Raw genomic sequence first — 15763 nt, forward strand, 5'->3', positions numbered from 1 at the left:
TAAATAAGTCACCAGTTTTAAAAATACTTTTTGGCACATCCCTATCAGAAGCTAGGAATTAGTTCACACAATCACTTTTTTTAATCACTCTTCCTTCACTACTTTGCAAGGCAGTCACAGCCTAATTTTTATACCTTTGATGATTTTCGATCCTCTCCGCAGCCTCCACTATAAGTGCACTGAAAGACTAGAGATCCTGAAAAGATAGTGAGCCACTCAATAAGATGGAGATGGGAGTCTAAGACTTCAATTTGAATCAGTACAAGACATGGAGAGGAAAGAGCCTAATTATTAAGCACTATGATATTTATAACGAACGATTTATAAGGATCAAGACCCTTATAATCTTATCCTTATCAAGCCCTCTATAACACCAATAATGATAGAGAAAAAATGGACATTAAGAAAACAACCCCTTTTAAAAAAAAAAGAAAAGAAAACAACCCCATTCACATTAGTGTCACACAAACTCAAATACCTTGGAGTCAGCTTCACTAAAGATGTGAAGGATCTATACAAAGAAAAGTATAAAACCCTGCCTTCAAGAAATAAGAGAGGACACATGCAAATGGAAAGACATACCTTGCTCTTGGATTGGCAGGATTAGCATCATTAAAATGGCAATACTCCCCTAAGCATTGTACAGATTTAATGCGATCCCTCGCAGGGGTCTCAAACTCCTGCAAATGGCCCTCTGCACAACATTTTGTGGCCCTGCCCTAGAGGAATCTTTTTTTGGTTTGGTTTGTTTTAGTTGTTTGGGTCACACCCCTCAATGTCCAAGGCTCTGCACTAAGGATCACCCCGACTTTGCCTCCTGCGGCCCGCAGATAAATTGAATTTGAGACCCCTGCTCTAAAGATACCCATGACATTTTCTTTTTTTTTTCTTTTTTTTTTTTCCTTTTTTTGGTTTTTGGGCCACACCCAGCATTGCTCAGGGGTTACTCCTGGCTGTCTGCTCAGAAATAGCTCCTGGCAGGCACGGGGGACCATATGGGACACCGGGATTTGAACCAACCACCTTTGGTCTTGGATTGGCTGCTTGCAAGGCAAACGCCACTGTGCTATCTCTCCGGGCCCACCCATGACATTTTCAAAGAAGTGGCTCAAACACTTCTGAAATTCATTAGGAACAATAAACACCCATAAATAACTAAAGCGATCCTTGGAAAAAAGAATATGGGAGGCATTACTTTCCCCAATTTTAAACTTAATACAAAGCAACAGTCATCAAAACAGCATAGTATTGAAATAAAGACAGACCCTCAGTGGAATACACTTAAGTATTCAGATAATGTTCCCCAGACACACAATCATTTAATTTTTGATAAAGGGGCAAGAAATTCGAAATGGAGCAAGGAAAGCCTCTTCAACAAGTGGTGTTGGCACAACTAGTTAGCCACTTGCAAAAAAGAGAACTCAGACCCCCAGCTAACACCATGTATGAAGGTAAAATCTAAATGGACTAAAGACCTTGATATCAGACCTGAAGCCATTCGGTAGATAGAGCAACATGTATATAAAACACTCCATGACATTGAGACTAAAGGCATCTTCAAGTTGGAACCAGCACTCTCCAAACAAGTGGAAGCAGAGATAAACAGATGGGACTATATTAAGCTGAGAAGCTTCTGCACCTCAAAGGAAATAGTGTCCAGGATACAAGAGCCACCCATTGAAAGGGAGAAATCATTCACCCAATATCCATCAGATAAGGGGCTAATATCCAAAACATACAAGGCACTGACAGAACTTTACAAAAAAAAAAAAAAAAAAGACCACATCTAATCCCATCAAAAATGGGGAGAAGAAATGAGCACTTTGTAAAAGAAGAAATGCAAATGGCCAAAAGGCACATGAAAAGATGCTCCAAAACACTAATCATCAGGGAGATGCAAATCAAAACAATAATGAGGTATCATCTCACACCACAGAGGCTGGCACATAACACAAAGAATAAAAACAATAGGTGCTGGTGAGGTTGTGGAGAGAAAAGAACTCTCATTCACTGCTGGTGGGAATGCCATCTAGTCCAGCCTTTATGGAAAATATGGAGATTCCTCAAAAAACTAAAAATTAAACTCCATATGATCCTGCTATACCATTCCTAGGGTTATACCTAAGAACACAAAAATACAATTCAAAAATCAATTCCTAACACCAATATTCACTGCACCACTATTTACAATAGCCAGACTTTGGAAACAACCAAGATGCCCTTCAACAGATGATGGCTAAGGAAACTGTGGTATATTTACACAATGGAATATTATGCAGCCCTCAGGAGAGATGAAATCATGAAATTTTCCTATACATGGATGTACATGGAATCCATTATGCTGAGTGAAATAAGTCAGAGGGAGAGAGATAAACACAGAATAGTATCACTCATCTATGGGTTTTAAGGAAGAAAAAGACATTTTTCTAATAACTCTCAGAGACAACAGAGATGAGGGCTGGAAGGTCCAGCTCATGATATGAAGCTCACCACAAAGAGTAGTGAGTGAAGTTAGAGAAATAACTACACTGACAACTCACATAACAATGTGAATGAATAAGGGAAGTAGAAAGCCTGTCTCAAATACAGGCGGGGAGGGGAGTGGGGCGCTGGGTAGGGAGGTGGGAGATTTGGGGCATTGGTAATGGAATGTCGCACTGGTGAAGAGGGGTGATCTTTATGTCTGAAACCCAACTACAATTATGTTTGCAATCAAATTGTATAAAGACATTAATAAAAAATAAAACCGTCTATAATTTTATATCTGACCTGCACAAAATGAGAGCTGCCAGGAAACTGATTACCCAATTTGACACAGAAGGAAACTAAAATTCAGGAAGTTCCAGCAACTTCTCAAACACTGTATCATAATTAAGTGGCAAAATTGGGATTCATCCTTACATATTCATCCTTACAAAAATGCTGAACTTACACCACATTTATATATTGTTCCATTACTATGATTGATATAATTTGTTGACAAACATGCATCACCAAACTTCAGCCTAATTATTCACTCATTTTCACCACTCCATAAAATGTTAAAATCGTCTAAACCGGTTCTCATTCTTCCATTCCAAATTCCTTCTGCTCTCAAATACGTAAGGCACCATATCAAAATTAAATCAAAGAAACAGGAAGCCAATTTTAAATCAGATCAACTGGGTGAGCACTTGATGATAATACAAAATTCTAAGAACTATTTTAAAAGCGCTACACAAGAATTTCATTTTGGGTATGCCTCAATGTCACTTAATTTTGCCACAAAATATGAGTTTGTTAGTGGCCAGCATTAGAAATTCCTGCCACAGACCTATTTTCTTATTCTTCGTTGCCTTTTTATTATATAGTTAAGTTTGCTTTACTTTGAACATCTTAGTATACATAGCTTTTCTAAGAAAACTTAAAACTTCTACTTTAGTATCTCATAATGACTGAATAAATACTATTGACAAAGTTATAGGGTTGGTTACTTTTTAAAAACAGAAATATTTGGGGCCGGCGAGGTGGCGCTAGAAGTAAGGTGTTTGCCTTGCAAGCGCTAGCCAAGGAAAGGACCATGGTTCGACCCCCTGGCATCCCATATGGTCCCCCCAAGCCAGGGGCAATTTCTGAGTGCTTAGCCAGGAGTAACCCTGAGCATCAAACAGGTGTGGCCCAAAAAACATAAATATTTTCTTCTACATGTAATTCTGCCAACTAGGTGCTGATCAAAAGGGATAAATAAAGGTGAACAGGTTAATAAAAATAATGAATTATTAATGAGTAAAAGCCCTCTGAAAACTTGAAACCAATGAGGGTAGAATAAAAAAAAATGTTAAATTCTTAAGGAATGGTCACTAATATTTAAACTCAACTTTGTCAAAGATAATAAAACATTGTTCTGCCTGGAGCGGCAAGTCAGACATAATGTAGACAATGATGCCATTCCACACCCCTTATAAAATCTCTCAGGCCTTAACTTTGGGGAGGAGAGGGTAGGCACACCTGGCGGTACTCAGGGCTTAGTCATGACTCAGTGAGCACTTCTGGTAGGCTTGGGGGGGGACCCTACCAGGTGCCAGGGATCAAACCTAGTTAGTCACTGCAATATAAATGCCCTACCTGCTATACTATTACTCCAATCCTCTTAAAAGCCTTTGAGTATCAATGGATCTATGTCTGGTCATCAGCTTTTGCAATATCATTAATAGTTAAATAACTCATGTTGTTTAAGAAGTAATTCATCCCAAGAGTCTGTTTGTTCTGTGCTCAGGGCTTACTTCAGCCTTGGTGATCATGGATCACTTCTGGTGCTCAGGGGACTATAAGGGGTGCAAGAGATGGAACCCAGACTGCCCATAAACAAGGCAGTCTACCCCTGTACTATCTCTTCAGCCCCCCCCATCTGTATTCACAACAATGTCCAAAACGATTTAATAAGCATTTATTATGGACAAAAGGATTGCATTTCATGCCCACATTTTTTAAAAGCCCGGAAAATGTCCGAAGACTTCCCAAATCTCATTGTATCTCAGGATTTCTCAAAGTGAAATAAGTGAAACTCTTAAGAATCTCTATCAGTAGAGAAATAACCAACAGAGGGGGCCATAGCGACATCGCAGTGGGTAGGACATTTTTGCCTTGCACACAGCCAACTTAAGTTTGATCCCCAGAATCCCATATGGTCCCCCAAACCTGCCAATGAGTAGAGCCAGAATAGCCCGAGTGCAGCTGGGTGTGGCCAAAACCTCCCCCACCCAAAAAAATCTCACTGTGTAATTAATAAACCTTTAAAAAAAAAAAAAGAAAAGAAAAGAAAGAACCAATGGAATATATAAGTACTTACTTCCTGTAGACCCAGGAAATCAGGTATATTTCAAGTACAAAGGTCTAACTAAAGGAACTTACTTCCAGAAGTGGTATGTATGGAGGTTGGGAGGAAAAATCCCCCTTCCTTGACTTACTCTCCTCTCTCAAAGAACTGGATGATGTCCACAAATTGTAGGGAAGAATAGGAATCAAATGCTAATTTCACATTCTAATCTAATATGTACTCATGGAAACACCCAGAGTGTTATTCTAGGCAGCCAGTGAACAATCAATTCAACACACACCACCAACAAAGATAGTCTCTATAGTTAAAGAACTTTACGATATAATGTAAATTAACCTATCACCAGCTTTGAGAAATTCTTCAGCAGCAAACCTAGTTACTTCCTTTAGGCAACACTTTCAAATCTATTTGAAGTGAAAACTTTGATCCCTCAGTATTAACCTGGAAGTGCTTTAGCTTACGCCTTTTCCCATCTAAATCATATTTGTAAGACATAAAAGCTTTTATATTTAACATGTTCCTGTGCCCCACATTTGCACACACCCATCTAGTAAATTTAAATAACGACCTTTGTTCCCTATTTTTAAAGCACATGACCTGACCGAGAGTTGGCTTTCATGCAAAATCAACTCCAGTACTTTGAAAAAAAAAATCATTATCTTGACTTTTAATTCACTAAAATAATAAAGGCTCAAGATACCAATAAGTTTTTGAAACATCAAAAGAATGCTTTTATGTGCATTTAATTAAAATGTACACGTAACAAATGTAACAAACATTCCATTAAATTCTATTTCATAATTCACAAGTACTTGGAATAAATTCTCAGGTAAATAAATAAACATGTCATACCGTAACTAATTCTGCACAACGCTCAATTTCACCCCTGGAGATGTTCAGGGCTTACTCTTGACTCTGCTCAGAGAAGGCTCCCTTACAGTGTTCAGAGGACCAAGCAGAGCGGGGAATTAAAATAGGGTTGGCTGTATGCAAGCCAGGACTCCTGTAGTGACTTTCCAACCTTACACTTATTTTAAATAACTAATAGGTGAATATTAAGACAAATCATTTTCAAGCATATTAGGACAAAGTATTTGCCAAATGTTATAGAAATAAATCCCAGTGGGACCAAGAGAGTCCCAGTGGATTATATGCATAGATTAGACAAATTCTCATATCTATAAGGAAATTGCAAAGGGCACAAATGACTAGAGTTAGCAAAAATGACTATAATTAGCAAGACTTCTAAGTAATGCACTTTTGGAGGTCAGAGAGATAGTTCAGGGGTTAGGATGTTAGCCCTGCTTAATGTTAGCCTCAGTTCCATCTTGTAGCAGTATCAGGAGTGATCCCTGAGCAAAAAGCCAGTAGCAAGTCCTGAACAGTGCCCTCCCCCACCCAAATTCCATCTTATTTAGAATGAAAGTAATACAAATTAAGTTCCAAAAGTTGTAATATGCTAACTCCTCTTATTTAAAAAAATGAGATAAAAGCAAGGGGAGCTGTGCTTTGGATTCACTACTTCACAGGTTTCCAAATTCAATGTACAGAGTAAACTGTTCAATATTTTTTATAGTCTAATGCAATAGAGTTCTTAATCATATATAACGTCTTTTCTAAAAAGGCTTCTATTTGGGATCTGTTCTGGCAAAATGCAAAACTGTCATGTGAATGTTCATCATTGTTACTATTATCTGTCTACATGGTATTTCACCTCAACTAAAAATAAAGTTTGCTGATGATTATCAACTACGTTAAAAAAAACAGTAATTCATTCCATCCTTGAGTCACAAAAAATAGCAAACACTTTGAAGAGTACCTAGAGATGGCTCTTGGCGCCACAACTGGTTATGTAATTTTATTTCTCAACCACAGTCTTCTCTTACAAATGAGATGCTATCACCTACCTCAAAGCTGAAAAGCAGAGAGAAAATTCCCCCGCTTTCCAAGCGCAGCACACACTTATTGAACCTGAGATACATTTCATGATACCTTTGAAGTCTAGCATATACTGAAATCATACCCCTAAAACTTGATTAACTCTAAATTAACAGTTAACAGAAGCAGGATTACTGAGTTTTTCTAAGTACTACTCTTTTAATAACCAGTACATCAAACCTATCTCAAAACAAGACTGTTTCTGAACTGAGGTGTATCATTCAAAAAAAGCTTCCCCAAGAAATGATAACTTTCAATTTATGTACTAATAACAGTCAGACAAGAAAGCAGTGCTATGTTTTAAATAAATCTTCCAAGAGAGCTGAAAAGAACTCCAAGTTACCAAATGATTCCAGTTCCCTACTGAGAATCCGGAGATAGAATTCTAATTGCACCTTTGTTACTAAAAGTTGTTTAACCTTAGACAAGTATCTGGGCTCTAGTTTTTTTTCAATCTGTAAGATGACTACTGAAAACCTAATGAAGTCTAACCAGCCACTTCATGTGGGTCCTATTTTGGCTGGGAATCCCAGCAGTGGCCAAAAAGTGAACTATGGCGGGACTGTAGAGGTTGAAAATCTGACTAATCTCTTAGAAGCTATGTATATACCTGCCAAGTACCAAGGTACAACTTCCTTCCAAATGTCACTTACTTACTTAAAATATTTCACTAAAAGATGTAATTATAGTAAAGTGAAAATTGTAAAGTTCAGTATTTCCAAATCAAGATGCTATCATTTTACCAGCAGGTACCAATGAGTACACTTAAAACATAAAATCTCTCTAAAGCAAGATAACCCAGGGCTGGAGGTTGCTTTAGAGTGAACCCCATGAACAAAGTGAGGCCCAAAACCCAAGAAAAGGAAAACTACCTAAATTCCACCAAAAGATTATTTCGTGAAAAAACAGTAGATTTGAGACGGCACTGACACTTATTTTAAGGCTACTTGTTCTACCAAATCACACACCAAACCTAATAAAACAAACTTCTGAACACTTGTTTTATATACAATACTGCTAATGACAACAGAAACTTATGATATGTCTTAACTGGAATAAAACAAGCTGTGCAAATACGTCCATTAACTTCAAAATAAGCCGGTAAAGTATTTACCAGACAAAACATATTTGAGACTATGGGCACAGGGATTACTAAATACAAACATCAAAAAAGCATGAAGTTGAGGCCGGAAAGATAGCATGGAGGTAGGGCATTTGCCTTTCATGCAGGAGGTCATCAGTTTGAATCCTGGTGTCCCATATGGTTCCCCCGTGCCTGCCAGGAGCAATTTCGGAGCCTGGAGCCAGGAATAACCCCTGAGTACTGCCGGGTGTGACCCAAAAATTAAAAAAAAAAAAAAGCATGAAGTTCCTCAAAGTGAAGCAAGGAGGGAAAGCATGTGTCAAGGATCACTTTAGAAAAGCCAACCCTCGACAAAAGCTTTCTCTCACTCTCTCTCTCTCTCTCTCTCTCTCACTTCTCCCTCTCTCTCTCTTCCTCTCACTTCTCCCTCACTCTCTCCCGCTCACCTCTCACCTCTCCCTCTCTCTCACCTCTCCCTCTCTCTCACCTCTCCCTATCTCATCTCTCTCTCTCTCTCTCTCTCTCTCTCTCTCTCTCCTCTCTCTCTCTCTCTCTCTCTCTCTCTCTCTCTCTCTCTCTCTCTCTCTCTCTCTCTCTCTCTCTCTCTCTCTCAGAAATAGTAATGCAATATAGTTATTGCCAATTAAAATTGCTCCCGATCCCAAACAAGCACCAGACACTGGAATCACAATTATTCAACTGAAGGGGCTTGAAAAAGCACTTGCTTCCTCCAAGCCAGGCAGGCGCTTTAGGGCTTCTCACCCAGAATACCCCGAGCCCACAAGCAAACAACAACCCCCAGGCTTCTAGGCAGCCTCGGGCCAAGTACCCATTTGCATCAATTCCGTCTTTCCCTTCACTGCAAGGCCAGCAAAGAAGAACTCGTACTTCTTCAAAGAAAAAAAGTCTGCTTCTTTGCAATAGACATCAGCAGCAGAAAAAAAAAAAGGAAATGGATTGGCTTGTTCCAGCTGCCCTACTTTCATTGCAGGTCCGAGTTTACCGAAAAAAAAAAAGAAAAGAAAAGAAAAGAAAAAAGATAAGTATGTATGTATGTATATATATCTAAGACATATACATATAGATCTATATCTATATATATAGATATATAAAATAAGTAAATAGATGTTTCCAGAGCTCTACTTCCATTGAAGGTCCAAGTTTATCAAGAAATATATATATATATATATATATATATATAATAAGTAAATAAATTGTTCCAGAGCCGTACTTCCATCGCAGGTCCAAGTTTACCAAAAAAAAAAGAAATGAAACAAGATATATGTGTGTATAAAGATATAAATATACATATAGATCTATATCTAGATATATATCTAGATATAAAAAATAAGTAAATAAAATTGTTCCAGAGCCCTACTTCCATTGCAGGTCCAAGTTCACCAAAAAAAACAGTAATAACAACAACAATAAAGTCAATATTGTTCCAGAAAGCACCAGGGAGGTACAGAAGCAAAAAATTATTCCAGATCCCTACTTCCATGGCAGGTCCAAGTTTACCAAAAAAAAAAAAAAAACACAAAAAAAAGCAATAATAATAACAACAACAACAACAATAAAGTCAATATTGTTCCAGAAAGCACCACGGGATGGGGGTACCAGAAGCAAAGCCCCAAAGGGGTGGGAGTGGGAGGCAGTGAGCAAACACAGAACTGCTCCCCTCTCCCATCCCCACCCCCCAGATCTGCAACGCAGGGGAGGAGGGCCTGGGGTGGAGGGGGAGTGGGGTGGGGTGATCCGAGTGCAAGCGCCGGTCTGGTCCCCTCCCCAAAGTGCTGCAAGTCGGGGCGGGGGCCACAGGGCGCTCAGGGCCCAGATCCAACCTGGGCAGGTGACAGCAGTGCGGGGAGAGGGGCCCGGGTAGCCGCAAGGGGTACCGGGAGCCCCGACGGCGATGAGCGCTCGATTGAGCGGCGGCGGCGGCAGACTGCGGGCCCAGCTGGGGGCGCACTCGGGGGGTTTCCGAGGGGCTTCCGGAAGTGGGATCGGGAGGCCCGGCAGCGCGGGGCGACCCCGCACCACTCACTCACTCACCTCCGTTTGCATTATTCCACCCCGAGGAAACGAGCTCCGCTCTAGCCTCGCCGCATGGCAGCAGCAGCAGCAGCAGCGGAAAAAGCCCGAGCCGCCGCGATGGGCAGCAGCAACAACAGCTCCTCGGACGCCGGCCCGGGCGGCGGCCTCGCCAGGCTGCGCCGGCTTCCCCTCGGCCCGGCTGCTCGCGACGGCCGCGCCGCCATCTTGGAAGAGCGACGCCTGGCGTCACGGCGCGACGTGCCTCCCGATTGGTCGGCGCCGGCCACGTGACCGTCGCCATAGCGCCCGCCAGCCCTGCCGCGCCGCCATCTTGGCAGGGCGTCGCTTGCGTCACCGCGCGACGTGCCTTCTGATTGGGCGGCGCCGGTCACGCGACCGTCGTCATAGCGCCCGCTCCAGCCGCCGCTGCCCCGGGCGAGGAAAGCCGTAACTGGGCCCACTCGTTTTGGTTGGGCTATGGCGTGGAAGAGGCCTAAAAGAAACCCAGGGGCGTCATGAAGCGACCCTTCACCGAGCAGAGGCGGGAGCCGGCACGACCGGTTGCTTGCTCAGAAATTGGCCTTTGCACTAATTGCAAGACCATCGGCCCCCGCCTCCATTCCCACTCCCACTCCCAGGCTCTCTTGCCAGATGGGACTTTGCCAGGGATGCAAAAGGGACACAGGTGTATCAGCTTGACTTGGGCTCCTTCCTGCAAATTGGGTGGGGCTGCAGTTGATGGGGTGACTGGAGACTGCACCCACCTAGACAGAAGGCCTTGACGGTCACTGCTTGTCAAGCATTTTAACTTCCTAAATTTTTTTTTCATGCTTCTTGCAAGGCTTTCTTGTGCAGTTGCCACAACTTGACTTTTAAGTCTTTTGCTCCAATGGCCCCGGGTCTGCATCTGCAGGAAGTGTCTTTTTATAAATAGGTCTCAGCCGAGGTAGCCCAGAATTCTGAACTCTCTTGTGCAAGGAAGCCTCCCTCCCATTGGAGGGTTCCAATGTGGGATGTGAGGAGCAGTCACCTTTCCACTTAAATTTACATCAGAAAGGCGTTTGCCTAAACACCTGACCTTTTTGCAACCAGTTTCCAGTGTAGTTTAAAAGTAAAGGTTCTGGGCCTGAGACATACATAGCACAGCGGTAGGGTGTTGGCTTTGCACAGGGCAGATCCAGGATTGACTTTGGTTCTATCCCCAGCGTCCCATGTTGTCCCCCAAGCCAGGAGTAAACCCTGAGAGTCACCGGGTGTGGCCCAAAAACTAATTTTATATATATATATTCATTAAAAATATTCATGAACCTATTGCATCCTTCTATCTTATTCTTAGAGCTACAAGGCCATTCTGGGCAACTAACAGCCAACGATTTCCCATAGTTTACTGTACAAAATAACATTTACTACACTTTTAAAAATTGACTTTCAACTTACTTAACTTTCTAAAACAGAAGGTAAAGCAATTTCAGAATTGGCATTATGTCCACTCTAGTGTTTTCTCCATCAGTAAAGTTCATTTAGACTATCATGCAGAATTTCCAAAAATGAAATCCTCATTTGACTTCATTGGACTGATGGAGGCATTCACTTTTTCCTGTTTGAATCTACATCTACACTCTAATTTCCACGTTGTTACGCCATCAGAACACAGTAAAATGTTACCGGAATTTACAAGGCTAAGACATGAATAGGAAATAAGATTGGAAAATATGATCTGGATTCAAGATAATAAGAGAAACTAAGATACACGAGGCTCTGGCAGGAAACCTGAAAGAAGATACTGTTCCAGCCTGTAAATAAGAAAACCAAGAAGATAGCGTATTAATATTTAAGATAGCAACTAGTAAAACTAATTTAGCTGCCTGTCCTGAATAGTACCTTTTCCACAGTTTTATTATTGTAAATGCAAAGCTTTTTAAGTGTAGACGTAAGGTTTTCCGAGCCTGTGACATAATGTAAATATTCTTTATACATTTCAACTGTACCAAGCAATCCAAAGTCATTAGTTTCCTGCTTTTTATATGACCTATAAAAGCTCATACGCTTCTCAGTCTCCTAAATTCCATCCCACATTCACTTCTCTGACCTCCTTTTTAAGCACTTGGCTTCTAGCAACAGTGGCCTAATGTTGCTACTGTAACTGGAAGGCACCCTCTTTCCTTGGGGCCTGTCACTAACTCTTCTTGTTCCTTGTAAAGATCTTTCCAACAGGTATCTACACAGCTACATTTCAGAAAGTCTTATTTTTTTTTAAGTAAAAAGTCATCTTTTTATCACCAAATCCTACTGTAACCATTTCCATCTAAAATAGTGCCCCTTTGTCCAAATTTCTTCCTCGCTTTAATTTTATGTTTCCTTGATTTCCTCATGGTTCTATTTTCTAACAGACTCAAAACCTTCACTAGAGTGTAAATTCCATGAGATCAGGAACTTCTCTGCTTTTTGACTGATGTTCACTGTGTCCTAAGCATCTAGAATCCTACATGATTTAAAATACTAATATAGTCGATTTTTAGGGACATACGTATCTGCCACCAGTGTCAACAACCCATTACCAATGTTTCAAGGTCCCAACCCTCTTGGCAAAGTTGTTTCTTTTTCAATGAACTACCACGGATATCTAAAGATCTAAGCAACAATTCAGTATACCCAATTTGCCTATATTTAGTTGGTATTTGGGGGAGGTGTTAGTGTGGGTTTGTTTTTGGTTGGTGGTTTGTTTTTATTTTTTTGGTTTTTGGTTTTTGGTCCACTCTTTGAGGCATTCAGGGGTTACTCCTGGCTCTGTGCTCAGAAATCATTCCTGGAAGAACCATACAGAATTCTGGGAATTGAATCCAGGTTCGTCCTGGGTTGGTCGCATGCAAGGCAAACACCCTACTGCTGTGCTATCACTCTGGCCCTTGTTTAATTTAAAATATTTTTTCTTTATATATCACAATGGCTATAAATAATTTTTGGAAAAATATAGCCCTCACCAAATAAATGGCAGTTATCAAACACTTGTCACATTTAATCTTTGGTTTCTTAGGTCATTTTATTAACTCAATTTTATTATGCAGTGTTATAGATGTCACCTACACAATGTTCACTGAATATTAAATAGTACTGTATGTTCATCCATTAGAAGGGTAGAAGGGTCCTATAACCAAGCCAGTGAATCAGTACTGAAATGCTTTGCCAACTTAAATTAATTCTAAGAACCCAACATAATATCCTCATTCTTTGTCAGGTTTGGAGAAACAAAAATCTCAGGGCATTCAACTAAGGTGGGTGGGGTGGTGTTCAGCCAAACCCAGTGAGTGTTTCTCAGCTGGCTCTGTGCTTCAGAATCACTTCAGGTAGGGCTTCAGGGATCACAGGATTGCAGGGATCGAACCCAGGTCTGTTTCCTGCAAGGCAAACACCCTACCCACTGTACCTCAGCCCCAATATCAACACATTTTAAAGTGATCAGAATTAAATCTAGCTTAGCCTCCTGGGATGGCGGTACAAATTGTAGGGCACTGTCTTTGCGTGCTGCTGACCTAGGTTCGATCCCCACCATCTCATATGATCTCCCAAAACTGCAGGAGTAAATTCTGAGCCAGACCCTGAGTAAATCCTGAGCACTACTAGGTAAGGCCTCCAAACAACAACAAACAAAATAACAAACCTAGCTCAATATGTGCTTTTATTTTAGTATGAAGCTAAGACAACTCAATTTACGTCAGAAACAAAAATAATGCGATTTAGTAATAACTAGTGCACTCATTTAAAAATGTTTCACACATCTTCAATAATTACACGATGATATCAAGATCTAAAGAGAAAGAATCATCTTATAAGTATTTATTTATTTATTGGTTTGGGACTATACCCAGCTGTATTCAGGGTTTACTTTGGTTTCTATGCTCAGGTACCATTCCTGAAAGTGTTCAGGGACCAAATGTGGCGTGGAGATTAAGCAAAGTCAGATACATGCATATCAAACACCTAAATCCAGGTTAATAATTTGCATTTATAAATTACAATAATGTTAATAGTATCTATTATAAAGATTTAGAAAGCTGTAAGTATTTCCAAGCATTACTAGATCTCTGGAATTCCCTTTGATCATTAAATTCCCACTCCTACAGCAAGTAATCTGGGTCATGCCATCTATTATCTATTTACTCAATTGTTCAGTTTCAGTAAATGTGAATCAGAATTAACCCATAAATTGTTGGGAAACAACTTTATAGAGTTCCACACCTCAAAGCAATTTCTTTTCTGTTTAGTCTTAAAACTTTTGGTCATTTCCAAAGTTGCATAGTTCATGTTTAGCTCAGCACATTCCTACTCTCTACCTCTAACCCCCAGTCCTTAGTGAAGTTGTTTTCTTTTTTTCTCTTTTTTATTGCAATATATTACATTTTGTTTTACTATTGTAATCTACTTTCTGGAGATTTCCCTAAACTTATAAATGCTTCTTGCTTTTTAATTTGCATATATTAAGTTTCACTGCGATGGCTTTTTTTTTCATGGGGTGGGAGAAGTGTCTTCCAAACAGTAATCAGGGAATTCGGGGACACTTCTGATGACTCAGTACCATTGCCCAAGGAGCTACTCCAGCCCTGTAGTGTCAGGGAGTACCAAGATCAATTGTATGGTGCTCTGGAGCACCCAGGCTACCCCTGTAGTGCTCCAGGTTGCCTTTTGACAAAAGTATAACATAACTTTTATAATTTTACAGTGCTAGAGTGGTGGTGAGTAGTATAGATCTGCATGATGCAATCCTGGTACCAACCGAAATGCCAGAACCACAGAGAAATGTGCCATCTTCATGTATGGCAAAGTGTGTTTTAGCATCAAAATGAAAGGATGCCATCTCCAAAGAGCAATGTAATCAAGCATGCTACACCAGTCTCCTCAAAAAAACAAAACAAAACAAAAAACTAGCAGTAGCATCCACAGAAATGGAAAAGAGACATTTTTAAATGATATTTAAAAGAAAAATGAATAATGAAATTGCATTTACATTTTGACCTATAATCCCAAATAACTGATGATTTCAGGGAAGAATATCAAAGATATATATATTCATATATATGAATACACGTATAATAACACATAATTCTCTAATAGCTAATATTGTTTTTGTGTCAAATTCTGTTCTAAATGCATCACAGCAATCTTTTAAATGATAACTGTTACTAATATTATATCACCTTATAAATAAAGAAATTAAGGTCTCTGGAATGAGTTTTTCCCAGATTTACACAACTTGCAATAGAGTCAGCAATTAATTAAGATATCGCATGTATAGATATTCATGTATAAATCTATAGAATTCAGAATTATGTATATACATATAATTGTCTTGAAGTGTATTATTAGCTTTAAGAACTAACATTTTGAGCCAGAATGGTAGCACAGTGGTAGAGCATTTGCCTTGTTTATGGCTGACCCAGGACAGACACTGGCTTGATCCCTGGCATCCCATATGGTCCCCCAAGCCAGGAGCAATTTCTGAGCTCAGAGCCAGGAGTAACCCCTGAATTATGCCAGGTGTGGTTCAAAAAGCAAAACATAAAAAATAAACTAAGATTTTTCAGTTACTTCATCTAAAGTTTTTATGTGAACCTGAATTTTGATTGACCTTTGATTCCTCTTTTTGCTTTCAGTCAAAAGAGGAAATAAGAAAAAGAATTAGATTATAGACCAAATCAGTATATCCCCATACTTAAGGTTTACCTCAGTTTGTTTCATTTTTACAGGGTAATGGTGAAATCAAAGTCTGCCTTTCCAAGTTGAACTAAGAATATTATATTATTCTAGGAATGATTTTTATTCTAAGTGGAAATACATTAATTGGCATGAGGTGTGTTCACTGAACTTTTCCCTTTCATAAATTTAATCTCCTTTTT

At 39.9% G+C, this 15763-nt stretch overlaps 1 protein-coding gene across 1 annotated transcript in view; it reads right to left on the minus strand.

Moving 5' to 3' along the window:
* SNX13 (sorting nexin 13) overlaps positions 1–10086 on the minus strand; it is a 90424-nt gene extending 80338 nt beyond the window's left edge. The window contains exon 1 of the mRNA XM_049785706.1: positions 9891–10086. Coding sequence (XP_049641663.1) covers positions 9891–9902 — 12 coding nt within the window. The 5' untranslated portion in view covers positions 9903–10086. The remainder of the gene's footprint in view (positions 1–9890) is intronic.
* Between the last annotated feature and the right edge of the window lie 5677 nt (positions 10087–15763).

This window comes from Suncus etruscus, chromosome 13 (genome assembly GCF_024139225.1).
Source record: "Suncus etruscus isolate mSunEtr1 chromosome 13, mSunEtr1.pri.cur, whole genome shotgun sequence".
NCBI lineage: Eukaryota > Metazoa > Chordata > Mammalia > Eulipotyphla > Soricidae > Suncus > Suncus etruscus.